Below are 17,868 nucleotides of genomic sequence, written 5' to 3' on the forward strand. Positions count from 1 at the left end.
TATATAAATTCAATTACTTTAAACTCCATTAGGACCAAAGCTATGTTTGGCCTCTAGATCTATATCTCTCAGAATTTCTTTCAGACATCTCTCCGCGAGGAGGGGGGTGGGACGAGGGTCACTGCTTGAAGCACGTATATCACATCCCATCCCGGAAGTAATAGAAAATTATATGCATATAATTTATTTAGATGATGAACGCCCCCCCCCCCCCCCTAGTAGAAAAATATTTGAAAGAAACCCTGCTCTCAAATGTGTTTGCTTCCTTACAATGTATTGCGATGCTCTAATCGCATGTCAATGCATTGATTGATCGTACACAAATCACACGAAACTAAAGCTTTCAATCGATTCTGTTAATTATTTAAAAACTGATTGAAACGCTATTGATTTTTTACCTGACATTCGCGATTTCCTGTACCTTGTAGCTTTTAAGTCAACATTTTATTGTGCAAGCTGTTGTTTATTAGATTCTTGTTTTTAACATTTCTTTGAAAACTGCGTATTATTTTAAAGAGAAAAAAAAAACGACATTAAATATTTTATTTGAAAAATAATCCATTCCAGCGTAAATGTACACCCAATTAATTAAATTAGGAATCTTCCTAATGTAATTGAAACTATAAATGAGACATTTTCATGTATTTTTTAAGATTGCTTTAGAAAATTGCTAATTAACAGTTCTCGCTTCGCTTTGGGTAGATACTGCATGCAGAGTTTCTTCCAGGCATCTCTTCGAACGAAATGGAATTTATATAGAAAATATATACGTTTAACAGTGACCCCCCCCCCGGAAAATTTTGTCCGACCCCCCCCCCCCCCCGGAAAATTTTGTCCGCCCCAACCGAAAATTTCAAGTGCCCCCCCCCCCCCCCCCCCGGAGAAAAAAGTCTGAAAGAAACACTGACTGCGTGTATAGTTTTGCCTGTCTGTGTAAAGTGAGAGAGTACGATTCTGAATCGTGGATATTAACAGCAGAGTTTAAATTAAGTGTGTCATACATCACTTGAAAATGAGACGCTACTGGAAGTTGAATCACATTTAAGGGCAGCAACCCATGTCTATAGCGACAGGTTCATAGAGTTAGTAGCACGTGATAAACTTTTGACGATTTTTCCAAGTTGAAATCTGAGATAGTATGGTTATGTTACAAGATCAACAGACTTGCAAAGGTTTCACTAAATGTTATGTTATTTAAAAAACGGTACAGTTATTATACTAAAATGTCATCAGGTGTTATTAAGGAATTTCCTAAAAGCTTCGGTATTTAAAAAGGTAATATTAGAATATCACCAGGTCTTGCTAAGATTTTTGCTTAATGTTAGTGTTACCGTATCAAAAGAACCGACATAAAACATTTTTATATTAAAAGATCGACCGGTATAAAAGACAAATAATGGCGGAGAGATTAAAGAGCAACGGAATCAACTGGGGTCTACCGATAACACATTTGTCACACTCCCAAACGGTATATATATATATATATATATATATATATATATATAGTATATATATATATATATATATATATATATATATATATATATATATATATATACATATATTACATAACATGTTGTTTGTTATACAATTCATTTTGGTTGTGTGTATCACAACACCTCAACTACTTTCTTAACATCGTATTTGTATGAGTTAAATAGAGATTGTTTTTTTAATTATTGGAAGCCGTGGGTCAAATAACACAGAGTTTGACCGATAATCCGAATTTCTCGGGTTCGAATCCAGGGCTTGAGCCCTGAGTTCTTCCAGCTCTAATGGGTACCTGACTTACGTTAGAGAAAATAAAATGAGGCGTAGGCGCGCTATCCCAACATACGCCGAGGTTGAAGAAACAGGTGAACTCTACTTCATCTACCCCTATGGACCGCTAAGTTTAAAATAGGGACTTATCTAAACGAACATCAACACAACTCCTACCTTATGTTTGAAGGTCTTGTATGAATTCGATAACTATTTTTATTTAGCAATGTTATGTGAGTGTGGATGACACCATTAGAATAAAATAGATGGTCGGCCATTTTGTTAGGCTGAGTTTCAAGGAAAATTACGTGTCAGTTAACGGGGTCCTCATATTGCTGGGGTAATGATGGCTGACATTATTCAAACACAATGGCGGCTTTTATTACCAGGCGCACGCGTTCAGAGGGTTGGTGCGGGGCGGGGGAGATGTGGTTGGGTGGAGGGGGGAGGTGTGGTTGGGTGAAGAGGTGGGGGTGTGGGTTGGGTGGAGGGGGGAGGTGTGGTTGGGTGAAGAGGTGGGGGTGTGGTTGGGTGAAGAGGTGGGAGGTGTTGTTGGGTGAAGAGGGGGAGGTGTGGTTAGGTAGAGAGAGGGGAGGTGTTGTTGGGTGAAGAGGGGGAGGTGTGGTTAGGTAGAGAGAGGGGAGGTGTTGTTGGGTGAAGAGGTGGGAGGTGTTGTTGGGTGAAGAGGGGGAGGTGTTGTTGGGTGAAGAGGTGGGAGGTGTTGTTGGGTGAAGAGGGGGAGGTGTGGTTAGGTAGAGAGAGGGGATGTGTTGTTGGGTGAAGAGGGGGAGGTGTGGTTAGGTAGAGAGAGGGGAGGTGTTGTTGGGTGAAGAGGTGGGAGGTGTTGTTGGGTGAAGAGGTGGGGGTGTGGTTGGGTGAAGAGGGGGAGGTGTTGTTGGGTGAAGAGGTGGGGGTGTGGTTGGGTGAAGAGGGGGAGGTGTTGTTGGGTGAAGAGGTGGGAGGTGTTGTTGGGTGAAGAGGGGGAGGTGTGGTTAGGTAGAGAGAGGGGAGGTGTGGTTGGCGTGGTAGGTGGGTAGAGTAGGCTTGAGCGAGAGTTGTCGAAGGAGGTGGTGGAGAGGGGAGGTGTGGTTTGTGGTGCAAGAGCTCAGTTAATGCTATTACAAAAGTGTGTGTGTGTGTTCGTAACAGTGTGTGTGATGATGAGGGAATTGAACTTAAGTACCAAAAAATTTATCTAAAGAACGTGGCTTCTCACCAAATTATTAAAACTGAATTAATAATAAAACTACAGACTTCTAAACTACAGTCTGGTGTTTTGCATATGGTTAATATAATGAGATGGATTGGAGAAGGGTTAGTTTCTTATGTTAGTGGTATTGGGTTCTGGTATAATTAGACAAGGCTTAGAAAAAGGAATTCCTTGTCTAAAATGTAACACAATGCCAAAGTCGTCTCGTTTTTCTACTACCAGTCGAAACGTGCGAGAAAAAAACAAGAAAAAAAAACCATAAAATTCTATTTCCCCATTAGGGTTATCTTCATGACGTCATTAACCATTATTCCCTGGATTTTGATTGGCTCCCGTTACGCTATGCGATGGTGGTATCCGGACGCGATTTGGATGAATCGGTTATTTTTAAATCCAATCAGGCACCGAAACGCAGCAACTCCCTGGCCGGCCGTGTGATGTCATCACTCGCCCGCCTGGGCCGGAAGGGGGACGGTCAAGACTTCCACGGACGAGATGGACGACGAGGAAGCGATCTTCAACAACAACAGGAACACGCCCGTCTTCGTAATGCCAGAGGACCAGGTGGATGTTATAGATAAGGGTGAGTTGAAACTTGAGGATTTTGAAGTGAACTTTAACCTAGAAACGAGAACTATTAGAATATACATAGACTGTAAGTCATAATGCATATCTTAATTATTAGTGAGTTGAAGCTTGAGTATTTTATTAGAAACTTTATACAAGAAATAAGAACTAATGAAGAATATAAATAGACTATATGTCATAATATATGTCATAATTATTGGTGAGTTATTTTATAATTAACGTTATCAAGAAGATAGACGGACTAAACAATATACATATTATTTATAAGTCATGATTCAGTTCATAATTATTGGTGAGTTTAAGCTTCTGTATTTTGTAATAAAATTTAACCAAGAAAGGAGAACAATTGAAAAATATACATAAAAGTCATAATACATGTCATAATTATTAGTGTGTCTTAGCTTTAGTATTTACGTTATCGAAGAAAGGAGAACTACAAAAAAGTATAGATTTACACGTCATAATACCTACTTGTTATAATTAAAGATGAGTTTTATCTTGACATTTGTATTACTAAGCGTTGTCCACAGAGGCGTAGCGAGGAGGGGGGGGGGGGCTGCGGACCGCACCGGGTGACACCATTTAGGTGGGTGACACCAAGGCAAAAAATAGTAAAATGTATAGACAGAAATTTGAGGGGGGGGGGGGGTGCATTGAGTGGGGGGGGGGGTGCAAATCGAAAATTGAAAGTTTGTCCCCGGGAAGAGTCGCTACGCCTCTGGCTGGGGGGGGGGGGGGGAGGGGGTTGACACCATTAAGAGCCGCACCGGGTGACACCCGACCTAGCTACGCCACTGGTTGTCCATAAAAGTAAAAATACAGAAAAATATACCACCATGAAATAATTAAGGGAGAGTTTTATTATTATTTTTAACATATACCTCTGTGAATCTACTGAAAATAATATATCATAAGGGTAAATTTTAGCATCACGTTTTTTATGAAATATAAAAAAAAATGTTGATCTAATTTACATCTACTAACATGTCATAAGTATACGTAAATGTAATCAGTAATTGAAACTGTTTTTTACCATTCTCAAAAACATATTTAAAAATCTATTAGCTAGATATCATTAAAAATGTTATTTTGTGATGCCGTAGAAATAAACACCATAGTAAAAAAGGCGGGGGGAGGGGGTCGATGGGGAAAGTGCCTTTGTAATCATTTTTATTTTTAAAACAGCCGCTTGTTAAAGGTACTCATGAAAATGTTGCTGTGTATTTCTATTAATTAAATAATTTTAAAACTCAAACCATTTTTTAAGACTCGCAAATGGAATTTATAGGTAAAGATGAGTTTTATATTTCATTTAGATTGAAAAGCCTAGTACTAAAAGTACAGTCACACTTTTGTAAACTTTTGCAAAATCAAACCAGGCAATGTTCTTTACTCTTTTAGATTAACTCTATATGATAATCATCATATTAATAAGCTAAACATTTATCAAAGTCTCTTTTAAAATCAACCATAAAAAATTGTATTTAAAAAAATATGTTTCATTGCTGATCGCTAATTTCAAAGTGTAAACTTTCTCTAATTTATGAATTTTTCTTCTGACTTCAGTACTTTTAGAACTAAGGTCTTCAACCATGTATAAAATTCATGAAAGCTTTGAAATCACATTGATGATTGTTGTATATTTCACAGTTTCTTTTATGTTTATTTCTTTTCATACCTTTTTAAGTTAGAACACAATTTAACCACCTATATTTATTGTTGAAACAATCACCAAGACGATAAAGCGATAAACACTAAAATAGCAATTCAATTAAATAATGATTGTTTCATTTCAAATGTGTTTTCCTTTTGAAAAAAACTCTCGTTTAAAATGTAGTGACTTCAGTAGTCCAATCGTTGTTTCTTTTTTCACGTTTTCGTTTTCACTGAAAGCACACACTTGATTCTAATAAAATAAAAACATCACAAACTGTGTTCTTTTCACGTTATGTACTGGTAGTAGATTTTAAATGTATCTTAACGATACATAGCCCAAACCTTACCACACCTCTCACTCTTGCACGTACCCAAGCCCTAAATCTAGCACGTAGCTAATCTAGTATAAAGCTCAAATTGACTCTTTTTACTTTTTTATGTTTTTATTATTTGTTTCCTCTACCCGGGAAACACCGGGAATATGATGCTTAATAAACACACAAGTCAGGGTTCTTTACAGACAGGTATTTTAACAGAGGCCAGTGCATGGCCTGGCCGGGACGGCTAGCCCTGAATAAAAATGTTATCACTTTATTTTCTTTTAAACTGTGGTGTTAATAAAAAAAGAAGAGAAGGTCTACAGTATCTTCTGATATATACTCACAAGCACTCACCTATCTTAAAGCCTATCTGGTGTACTTCATTTGCTCACGATCCAAGTAATCTAATCACATCACTAATTATCTGTTTTCTCAAAACCATAACTGTACTTAAAAGCCAACTAAGTAGTCTATAAATAACCTATATCAAAGTGCTGTGTAATCCTTAACGTTGTGGGAACAGTTAATAAACCAAGTTTATGACGTCACACAGTGAGCAGCACCCGTGTAATATTTCCGCCCTTGTTTTGACAGCGCCGACGCCCCTGACGGAAGATCAAGGGAAGATACTCCGAGAGACTTGGGCTCTTATTAAAAACGACGTCACAGAGGTCGGAGTGGAAACCTTCATGGGGTAAGATACGCTTTGCTTTAATCTAAGTCTGAATCTAACTTATATAAATGGCATCATGATTGTAAACATAAAATCTGTCTGGTATGTACAAAAAAACGGTTTAAATTTAAGCTACATAATATATTGAACAAAGTAATGAAGGATGTTTCGAAAATTATCTCCCTGTATAGCACGCTTTTTAAAGCCAATTTCGATAAAGTCCATAATACCCTAGTTCTTAAAATCTTAAAACTAAAACTAAATTAAATAAGTTTACGTATAGCTTAATATTGAGAATAACACAATAACGTACAGCATCACATTTTCTCACCACTTCCTATACTTAACCATCGTAACACATCGTCACATACAAGTATGTGTATACATATACATACACATACACGCATAATATATATATATATATATATATATATATATATATATATATATATATATATATATATACAAATATGTGTATACATATACATACACATACACGCATAATATATATACATATATGTATATGCATATATATATATATATATATATATATATATATATATATATATATATATATATATATATATATGTGTGTGTGTATTAAAATCTTTAGCCTACACATATATCATATATAAACCTAGCATATAACCTGTTATATAACCTGTTAACATTTTGTTTTTCGAAACTTCTAGTCATGTTATATTCTCTAGTGGCCAATCGTAGTCTACTATATTACACAATCCAATAACGAGCATCTAGCATTTGACTTGCTTAGCTGTAAATAATTAAATAACTCGACCATAGCAATCTAAATTCTACTCACGAACTGTTGCGTGATTCTCACCGAGGAGGGAGCGATATTCACCACGCTATTTACTTCGTGCGTGTTGTACCTTCAGCGAGAAAACGTTTGATGTCTAAATATAGCAGGATGCATGGGTTGTGATTTGTTATCTTGCTCATTACTACGCATGAGAGAGTTAAAGTGCTTTTTTACAGTAATTTAAAACACGAATTAAAAGTACTTTTTTTTTTTAAAACGTTGACGATAAGATAATAAACTACAATGTAGCGTAGGTGGACACATAAGACTTTTTTTTTTGTTCGTCAGTAGTTAAAGGTACGAGCCGACCCGCGGCATATAATACGCCGCTATTTAGTTGTTGTTTTTTTTTTACTTTTCAGATATTCATAATTTGTGAATTTGACACTACCAACGCTGCCAATGAAAATATTTCTTTAAAACACTATAAGTAGCTCGTTAAGGACGATAACCCCCCGCCCTCCTTCACCCCCCCCCCCCCCTCCGTTAAAGTAAACTCCACTTAGTTACCCCCCCCCCTACGTTTAAAATCGTTTCAAACTAAATTATCTGCCCCTAATAGTCGTCACTAAACCCGGCTGTGTTTGTAATGTTTGTGAAACATAAAGAGTGAACCACAGCTCACCAGACCATGTAGGGGTGGGGGTGGTAGGGAGCGCGTTTGCAGCTTGTTTTCTAGCGGCTCCCAGAAGAGAATTATATATATAGATATTACAGTTGACTAAGTCTTGGTCTCCAAACCCATTTTCCTTAATTTGTTCTGTTTTTGTTCTTTTCACTTTTTAACAAAGCATTAGTATATGAAACATTTTATTTGCTACGGAATTTCGCCATCACATTTAATAGGAGAAAGTTGAATTTTTAATTAAACAAGTCTTAATATTAAAAAAAATAATTAAAAATCTCAAGTGTCATTTTGAATAGGCCTACTGTTTCTGTTTTCAAGGTTAATAATTTTACTTAGAAAAATCAATCCCCAGAACCCCCCCCCCCCTCCCCCTACTGGTTATGCTATTATCACACACAACAGTACACATTGGTTTTTTTTTAGCTAGAGCCGTGGTTCTTAACCTGGGTTCAATCGAACCCCAGGGGCTCGATGAGTCAGTCTCGTGGGTTCGGCATAGGCCAATACACACCCGACTTATATGATTCATGGTCAGATTATGTCAGTGCGGACGATATAACTATTAAAAAAGGTCCCGTCTATGCGAATATGAAACTGTTGGTGTTCGGTACCTCTAAAAATGTACCTCTGTTTGACCTATTTCTAAATATAGCTTCGTTTGCGTCATCCCACGCGTCTTTAGTTATTACAAAATCGAACAACAGATGTACCGAGGTCGGATCGGTCAGGGCCGTCTAGTCTGTTCACGTGGACGGCAAACGGATGTTAATGGTCGGTTAAGCTGGACGGCCAGAGGATGTAGATTTCGGCCAGTGATGGATGGAATAATCTGGTCATTTGGTAGGGATGGCATGAGTCTAGGGTCTTTGATGGAATCGTTCCTGGATGTAAATGTAGCGATATCAGGATATGAATCCGTATGTGAAATAGGCATCAGAAATGATGTTCAGTAATCAATATGAATATACACTAGGCAGATATCATACAGATACTTCATACTATTTTTATATAAGAAAAAAAAATTGCAACACATCAAAATGTAACGGTATTTAAAAAAATGGCTAAGAGTCTGATATCTAAGGGAAACCGTGGTTGGATGGTAGAGTTTACGACTACGAACGCGAAAGTCTCGAGTTCGAACCCCCTGACTAGAGTCTTTTAAACGTCATTGAGTCAACACAGCTCGGATGCGTACCTGACTCACGTTGAGGAAACAAAGGCGGCTGGCCATAGTGCTGACCAAACTACCCTCCCCCAACTCACACACCCTGTATTATGAGTTATTTGAAACTGATGAACTCTACTTCATCTGCTCACTCATGGGCGCGAACGGGCAAAGATGATGAGACGAATTCTCGACCGTGTGTTCCCCATTGAGCTTTAAAAAAAACAAAAAAGATGACTGATTTTTAAATATTGACAGGAGCTATATTTCATTATAAAGGTGAACTGGCGTAGAGCATATTTCTTTCCTCATTGTTGTCTTTTTTTTTCCAACTCATCCAAAACGTCATGTTTCATTACACAATACGCATAAGCGATATTTAAAAAAAAAAAAAAAAAAAAAAAAATTATTTTCTCTCTCTAATCCAACAACCTGTGACCTTGACCCGGCGTGTATCGACCCACAGACTTTTCCACACTCACCCCGACGCCATCGACTCGTTCCTCGCCTTCAAAGATAAATCGGTCCAGGACCTGGAGCGGAGCGCCGTCCTAAAGGTGAGTGCTTGATGGATAGCTGCTGATGACGTCATGTTCGGGGGCGCAGCGAGGTTTTTTTTTTTTCACCGAGTTTTTGCTCACAATGAGAAAACCACAGGTTGTCCTCGAAATGTGGTATCACTTGAGGGCGTATCGCTCACAGCAGGTGCAAATGTACTTGTAGTACATTTTATTCTGGTAAAAATGAGGGCGTATATATATATATATATATATATATATATATATATATATATATATATATATATATATATATATATATACATGTACAGCTACACTTGAATATAATAGATTGTTTAGCTTATGCAACAGTAAGTATTATATTGTTACATTCTTCTTTGTTTTTATTTCTAGTGATAGACGAGATTTCATATTACACAATTAAGTATTACGTGTCAACTTGTTAAGCGTAAAGTATGCCGTTGATTCCGATGTTAGCCTACTGTTTTTTTTAATGAATGTTGCTTCAATAGCCTTTGTCTAACTAAAAGCAAACTACAAGCTAGCAGTTGTTTGATTTGGAGTTGAGTCTCTTAGATAAGTTGCTGTCCTTAGCTATCGCGTCTCATCTGCCCGGGGGTCGAACGCGATACTTTTCAGTTCAACAATCATGAGCGTAACACACCCGACCACTTTGAACACTTATTCAACTATAAAATTGTTTGAAATTCTGAAAATATCAAATATTTATATTTATACATTGGGATACCAATTTACGCAATAAGTCATAATACTGTTAACGAACAGGCATCATTACGACATCTCCCCCACTTTCATGACAATCTCCAACTCTCACACACGAACCTTGAAATATCGACGCTACTCACTCGACACACTTGACACTAGCCCGTTCTTGTACAATCGCCCACCCTCCCACTTGCAACTTCCCACGATGAATTATCGAAAGTTTCCATGTTTGGTGAAGCAGGCTATCGAAAGTTTCCATGTTTGGTGAAGCAGGCTATCGAAAGTTTCCATGTTTGGTGAAGCAGGCTATCGAAAGTTTCCATGTTTGGTGAAGCAGGCTAATGTTATCTTTCTCTTGTAGGACGGCTAAGAATGATAGATGTGTCTCGTGCGGTGACAGACGTATCTGCCTGTAGCTAGGTCTACTATCGCCCAGACGTAATCTATCATTAGCTACTTCTACTATCAGCTAGGCGCAATCTCTCAATAGCTACTTCAGCTATCAGCCAGACGGAATCTGTCAGTAGCTAAATTAACTACTAACTAGATGCATTCTGTCAGTAGCTACTCGAACTATCAGCTAGGCGCAATATGTCAATAGCTACTTCAGCTATCAGCCAGTCGCAATTTTTCAGTTACTAAATTTACTACCAACTAGATGCAATCTGTCAGTAGCTATATTTGCTTTTAGCTTGACACAATTAGTCTATTATCAGGCGCAATCTGTCAGTAGCTACTTTTACTATCAGTTAGGCGCAAACTGTCAATAGGTACTTCAGCTATCAGCCAGAGGTAATCAATCAGTAGCTACTTTTACTATCAGCCAGACGCAATCTATCAGTAGCTACTTCTACTATCAGCTAGGCGCAATCTGTCAATAGCTACTTCAGCTATCAGCCAGACGCAATTTTTCAGTTGCTACTTCTAGTGTTAGCTTGACACAATCTGTCTATTATCAGGCGCAATCTGTCAGTAGCTACATTTACTATTGACAAGACGCAAACAAAACCTCTTCCAATTTCCTCTCCCTCCCCCCTCTACTCCCCCCTCCCCCACAAACCAGTCCTAATCTTCTCCTGGAATAATCGGTCTGTGTAAAATTAATTCGTTTCAGACAACTCCTCTATATTTTTAGAAGTACCTTTTCAGACCTGTCAGTCCGAAAATGACAGATGACGTAGAGTCTATTTTTTTCTATCTGATGTATGAAATAATTGTGTGATCAACTGTATAGCCAAACTCCATTATCTTCTTAAGGCCCTGCTGAGTTGAGTGGACTTTATAATTAAGTCTAAACAATAACTCTGTTCCTTTGAGTTGTTTTTTTTCTGGTTGAGTTTTTTCTTGTGTAAATCTTATGTAATAATCCAAGCACTTTATGTGGCGTTACTTTATGCATGTGTTTTACATATTGTGTAATCTGTCATTCAAAATATAATTGTTACCATTTCGCAAAAAAAAAATTTAAAAATTTAAAAAAAAATTATTATTTTTTTAAATTAAATAAAATAAAAATAAAAACCAAGCTAATGAATCGATATTGATAAATAACACGCAGCAACGATCAATAAGTTTGTTTTAAATAACGTGACAAGAACAGTTCCATAACATCATCCAACTAGCTGATGCACTAAGCATCCCCAACTCAATCTGAAAAACAAATACCATTACCGAACCGTAATCTTAACCCATAGTAAGTTAATTTATCACAACACGTTAGTAAGCAATAACATCAACATAAACCCACACCTTATCCCAAACTTGATTTTTAACCTAAACTTAACCCAAACAAGCTCCGATCATGCTACCTTAAAAAAATAACCCACTACCAGCAAACCTATTCCAAAATCTGATTTTTAACCCAACTTCATCTAAACTTAAGTACCGATTTTGTAATCTTAATCTCATACCCTTAACCAAATACCAACAAATCTAATCCCAAAACTGATTTTTAACCCTAAAATTCAACAAATTTTAGGCATGGATTAATCTATCGTAATCACTTAATTAATCTATTGACCCTAACCCAAAATTCTATTACCGACTGTCCTACATTGTCTATGGTAGGATACCGCCTTCAGAACTGCATATCATCCAAATGAACAACCCCCAAGTTACTGACACCACCACAATACTTCCTTTTACAAATCACCTACAACAAAAGCGCTATTCACCCGACCACCCCACTCCCCACATTGAAACCACGGACAATGGACGAATCCTTAAAACCAATAAGCGGCGTCTCCTGTGACGTTCGCGCGTCGGGCACACGTCCGTCTACTGAAGCTATTGATTGGCTAGTCAAATAAAAGGAAATGTCGTTAGATAACGGCTTGGTATGGAATTTCTCCCAAAACTCTTCGATTTCTAGAACGTTAATCACGTTTCAACAAAAATGACTCAATGACATTAAACACGTCACGTTAAGACGATAAACCTTATATATATATATATATATATATATATATATATATATATATATATATGGGGGGGCTAAATTTTTTTTTTTGCGGGGTGGCCCTTTCTTCTAGTTCCGCCACTGCTCGGCATATTTAGGGATGGTGTGGTCAGCACTGTGTCTAACTGCCTTGACTTTCTCTAACGTAAGACAGATACAACATAATGTGTTGAAATACACAGTTATATATAAGTTTTTTTTTTTAAGTTTCGATGATTATTACTTTAAACGTCTTGCATGTATATAGATGAAATGTTCCATATTACTCCTTTACATGAAAGGTAAAACTCATATAAAAAATGTGTTTAGGGGAGATCACTCCCGCTTTTTTATCCAATTGTTTTTTATATTAAATGAAAATAATTAAATATGCAATTTACTTAAAGGACCATAAATATTACTTTTTTATTAATTATATTCTATTATTCATATATCTCTATATAAGTATATATACGTATATAATTATATTAACCAGAGTGGAGTATGAATATAACCCTTACACATCTTAATCATGATTTATTTCTAAATATTCGACTCAGTTGTGAAACGTCGCTAATTTAAAAATACTTTTACCCCCACCCACCCCCCGCATATTATTTTGGGTCAAAATTAACATATTTTAATTTTTAAAGAAATTGAAATTACAATTATGCTAGGTTAAGGTGACATTATCTCTTCACTACGTAGCACCCAGGCCTACTTGTGTGAACTCACATCTCCACCGATAAAAGATAAAAAGAGATATTGTGAGTTGAACTGAGCAGCAACCAACTTTATATCCTCAGGTTATAGAGGTCTTTGGTTAGTTAGATCAAAACGATAACACATAAAATCGGCTGTTTAACAATTGTATTGAATGCAACGTTTTGAATTTAACTGTATTTAGTATGTATTTTGTTCGCATTTTAAAGACATGTATTAATAGTATTAAAAACTGTTCAATTTATCTATTGAGCGTTTTTAAAATTATAGTTGTTTAAACTCTGCCGTAACAAATAAGGTGGGTATGGTGGCACAATTCTTAAAGAAATTTCGACGAGAGTATAAGAAGAGGGGTCTTACCAGAGTTTCTTTATTTCACCCCCCCCCCCCCTCTTCCCAGGACAAAATAAAAATAAAAACATTGTTTATATAGGAAATAAATACTTTAACCATAGGCCGCACACACCGAAATTTTAAATGCGGCCCTTCAAAAGACTTAAGTGGCACCCTCCCCCTCCCTAACCGAATTTTTTAAAAAAATATTTAAAAAAAACAATTGGAGGTCCGTCCAAGACAGATTATGGATGGTGAACTACGTTCACGGTTGTTTAATCCTGCCGCGCAGGCACGTAACGAATAAAGCAAAGTTATCTTTTCAAACCTGACGGTCTATAGGGTTAGTGAAATCTAGTTCACTTGTTTCTGTGACCTTGCCATGTGAAGAGATGGTCTATTTGGTATGATAGACTGACTTGAACCCGGATTCGAACTCGAGACTTACTGGTTAGAAATCCAGCTCTCTACCGCTAGACCACTCCATCCCCGAGCGAAGGCATTGAGAAAAATATAAAATGTAACAGCGTACAGGACTTGTAGCACACAACACACATTTAAAAACAAACACACGTTGCGCACTATATTAACGGTGAATGGGTAAGGTTTCGACAAAATTAATATAACGCTATTTGGTGAGATTGTATAGGTACACACTAACTCAGCGCTATTTTATCTCCAGGCGCATGCGCTAAGAGTGATGCAGACGGTGGACAAGTGCATCACGCGACTGGACCGTGTCGACCGGATGGTCACCCTCCTGCACCAGCTGGGGAAACGCCATGTTGGTTACCATGCCAACATTCGACTCATACCGGTGAGACAGTACATTTGTCTTCATATTTTTTTTAACATGCCTTGTTGAGAATTAGGAGCAGAGTTTCTTCCAGGCATCTCCTTGGGGGGGGGGGGGGCAATTTTTGTACCGCCCCTCCCCCCGAACGAATTGAAATTTAAATAATTTATATAGAAAATATATACTTTTAACAGTGTCCGCCCCCCCCCCCCCCCGAAGAAAGTGCCCCCCCCCCCCCCCTTGGAGAAAAAAGTCTGGACTAAACACTGATTAGGAGCGGGGTAGTATTATCAGCACCATGCCCAGCAGCCTTTGATTTTCCTAACGTGAGTCAGGTACCCATTTGAGCGGAGTGGACTCAATGGGCGCTTCTCCGAATTCGAGACTAGGTTCACAATTGTAAGCTCCAGTAGCGTAGCGAGGGGTTGGGGGCGGGGGGGGGGGGACATATGTCCCCGGGCGCCGACCTTAGGGGCGCCAAAATGGGTTTAAAAAATAAATTGAAACGTTAAGGGGGGGGTGTGCAAATCGAAATCTTGAGGGGGGGGGGGTCGCTACGCCTCTGGTAAGCTCTACCATTCGACCACACTGTCCCTTATGCTGTCAGTGTAAATGCTGTTTTTCCTTACCCCTTGTCTTGTCCCCATTCGGAAATCCAACATAACGCTACTGACTAGGAACATTCAAAATGTAGATCAATATACCATACCAGTGGCGTAGCCAGGAAGTGGTCATGGGAGGGGTTCAAACATGTATAGATACATGAGTATATATATATGTATATATATGTATATATATATATACATATATAAATATATTTTAATAGGATATATATATATATATATATATATATATATATATATATATATATATATATATATATATATATATATAATATATATAAGGGTTGGGGTCCATGAGAGGGGTTATAACCCCCCCCCCCCCCTCCTTGCCTACGCCACTGTACCATACTAATTTATACATTTGTAAACGGTACAAAGACAGTGAGTATTACATTTGAGCTCATTTTAGGTTATACATGTATTTATTTTTTTAAAATTTCAGATCATCGGAAAACAATTTATTTCCGCAATCGAGCCGAAAATCGCCAAAAAGTGGTCGAGCGAAACCCAGGCAGCTTGGGAATGTCTCTTCAGCATCATCAACTACAACATCCGCCGTGGGTTGATGGAGGAGAAGAACAGACGGATAGAGGAGGCCAAGGAGATGGAGATGTTGCTCAAACGGTCGGAGGCGCGGTCCAAGAGAGACAAAAAGTGAAAGGATTTGTTAAAAACATGGACGGGAAACAAAGATAGGGAAAATAAACGGAGCTACGTAAAACATGGATAGAAAAAAAGTGGAAGAAATGAAATTATAAGGAAACAAAATCGATATGAAAACTACATGGAATAATTTGTAGATATGCATAGCTGAAAGAAAAATTTAGAAAAAGCATTCCCTAAACACGTGGGTAGTAGAATATTTACAAAATCAACGAACTGATTTTAAAAAAAAATGGAACTAATATTTAAAAAAGGATTGATTGAAAAAAAAACAATGGAAGAAAAATAACAGAATAACAAATTTGGCTTATATAGCGTACAGTATGAAAGATTAAACACCAAAAAAAAAAAATAAGGGAAAATGCGAACGGATATTTTTAAAACGTTGATGTAAACAAACAGATTATCTGACTAAACTGGTTGCGCAACGTTTAAACTGTTTACACTTTTTCATTGTTTTATAACTAACATGTTACTGTGCCTATAGCTAAATGCTGTAACAGCGAGACGACACACCGTGAATGCTACTAGCGTAAATATTCGCTAACTGGGGAGTTGGAATATTGTAAATATACAATGACGTCATCATGTTATGTGCATCTGCAAGTCTAGTTATTATTTTTTGTTTTCAGACAAACAAAACAGCAGATTTCTTTTTATAATCGCAGCCACGCATTTTCAGAATGTGCTTAAAAATATGCATAAAATCTTGGTAAATGTTTATTTCGTGTGTATTTAGTTACAGTTAAATAATTGGTTTGCCATTTTTTAAATGTGTTTGCACTGAAATTCAAGAAGTGGATGGCTAAAGCAGAATTTACGTGAAAGAAATGTCAAATAATCTTTGGTAAAAATGTAAATAGTTGTGGGTAAAGCCGGACGACCAGAATCAATACGTTTCTCCAACGTAACGGCTCCATTAACCTGGAACTTCTTCCCGTTTCGACTCATGTTTACATCAAACAGGAAGTAACAAATTACTACGCGGCTCTATTTCCTTGAGCAGAAACCCACGCAACACCACATAAAAAATAAATACGCCACCAAAAATAAAACTGTAATTTAAGAGAAGTGTGTTTCGAATGTCTTCTTTGGACTAGTAAAACCACGCGTGACCCAGTTAGGGAACGCTGAGAAAAATACCCGCAGGAGAAACTTTTCAACAGGAAATGTTTCTAAAAATAGAGGATTATGTTTTTTCCGGGTGAAATAACAATATCGAAAGCTAATGAAACAAGCTGGATTGTGGTGAATTCTACTGGAGTCAATAGTGGATTAAAGGAAAAAAAATATCAGACCTATACTACACAATCATGTTATGAATGTATAGGTATTTATATATGTGTGTGCGTGCGTGAGTGTATTTATGTGCGTGTGTGTGTTTGTATGTGTGTGTGTGACGATGTCAAAAAAAAGGACATAAGGATCAATTTTTTTGGAAGTTTGAAAACTGATATATTTTGGCAGTTATAATTTGCAACTGATGTATTTTGGAAGTTATAATTTGCATTTTCTAAGTTTTTGTGTCATCAAAATTGATAATTGCACTCAACCCTAACCCAACTCAGTTAATATTTTAAGATATTAAAAAATTAAACAAAAAAAGATCTGCAGTTTTGGGAAAAAGGGTGATGTTATTTCAATACGAGGAGAGCGTAACTGGGAAATGTGCATTTATGTGTAACTATGGGGAAGGGGACTGCAGATAAAAACAGTCGAAAAGTATATATATATATATATATATATATATATATATATATATATATATATATATATATATATATATATATATATATATATATATATAAATGGAAAATAAGATACAGAGAGGGATGACAGATATAAAGCCCCATTTTAAAAAAAAAATTCATCTATGTTTGACATCATGTTTTTAATCCTTTGTTTGAGAAATTTGTTTTGTGATGCGTAATGTTTACTTAGAGCTACTCATCTCTTTATGGTGCCTCGCTTATGGTACAGAAAGTATGGACGGCTGACGATTTTTTGTGGCTGAATAATCATTTTACGTATCAATTTAACCTGCAAATTTGATCGTTCATTTCTTAAATGTTACATGTGTCCATCTGCATGGAAAACATGCTTTTTAAAATTATATTATAATACTATACCATATTAAATTGAAACAACTGTAGATTCTAAAAGCTCCAAGGCCACACAATACTTTTCTGTTTGCCCTGTTTTTATAGACCCATGGTATCTTCTCT

The 17,868-nt window shown here is 36.9% G+C and overlaps 1 protein-coding gene across 4 annotated transcripts in view; it reads left to right on the forward strand.

Moving 5' to 3' along the window:
* LOC131939257 (cytoglobin-1) overlaps positions 1 to 17,336 on the forward strand; it is a 147,554-nt gene extending 130,218 nt beyond the window's left edge. Inside the window, exons 2-7 of one of the 4 annotated variants that reach the window (XM_059297461.1) lie at positions 3,373 to 3,554; positions 4,827 to 4,847; positions 6,130 to 6,229; positions 9,291 to 9,381; positions 14,244 to 14,378; positions 15,423 to 17,336. In XM_059297461.1, the coding sequence (XP_059153444.1) occupies positions 3,467 to 3,554; positions 4,827 to 4,847; positions 6,130 to 6,229; positions 9,291 to 9,381; positions 14,244 to 14,378; positions 15,423 to 15,638 (651 nt within the window). In that variant the 5' untranslated portion in view covers positions 3,373 to 3,466 and the 3' untranslated portion in view covers positions 15,639 to 17,336. Of the gene's footprint in view, positions 1 to 3,372; positions 3,555 to 4,826; positions 4,848 to 6,129; positions 6,230 to 9,290; positions 9,382 to 14,243; positions 14,379 to 15,422 lie in introns of those variants that run through there. The other 3 variants (XM_059297462.1, XR_009386396.1, XM_059297460.1) reach the window with 3 other exon arrangements.
* The last annotated feature ends 532 nt before the right edge of the window (positions 17,337 to 17,868 follow it).

Source organism: Physella acuta, unplaced genomic scaffold (genome assembly GCF_028476545.2).
Source record: "Physella acuta isolate Inbredline_101_S28 unplaced genomic scaffold, ASM2847654v3 ptg000271l, whole genome shotgun sequence".
NCBI lineage: Eukaryota > Metazoa > Mollusca > Gastropoda > Physidae > Physella > Physella acuta.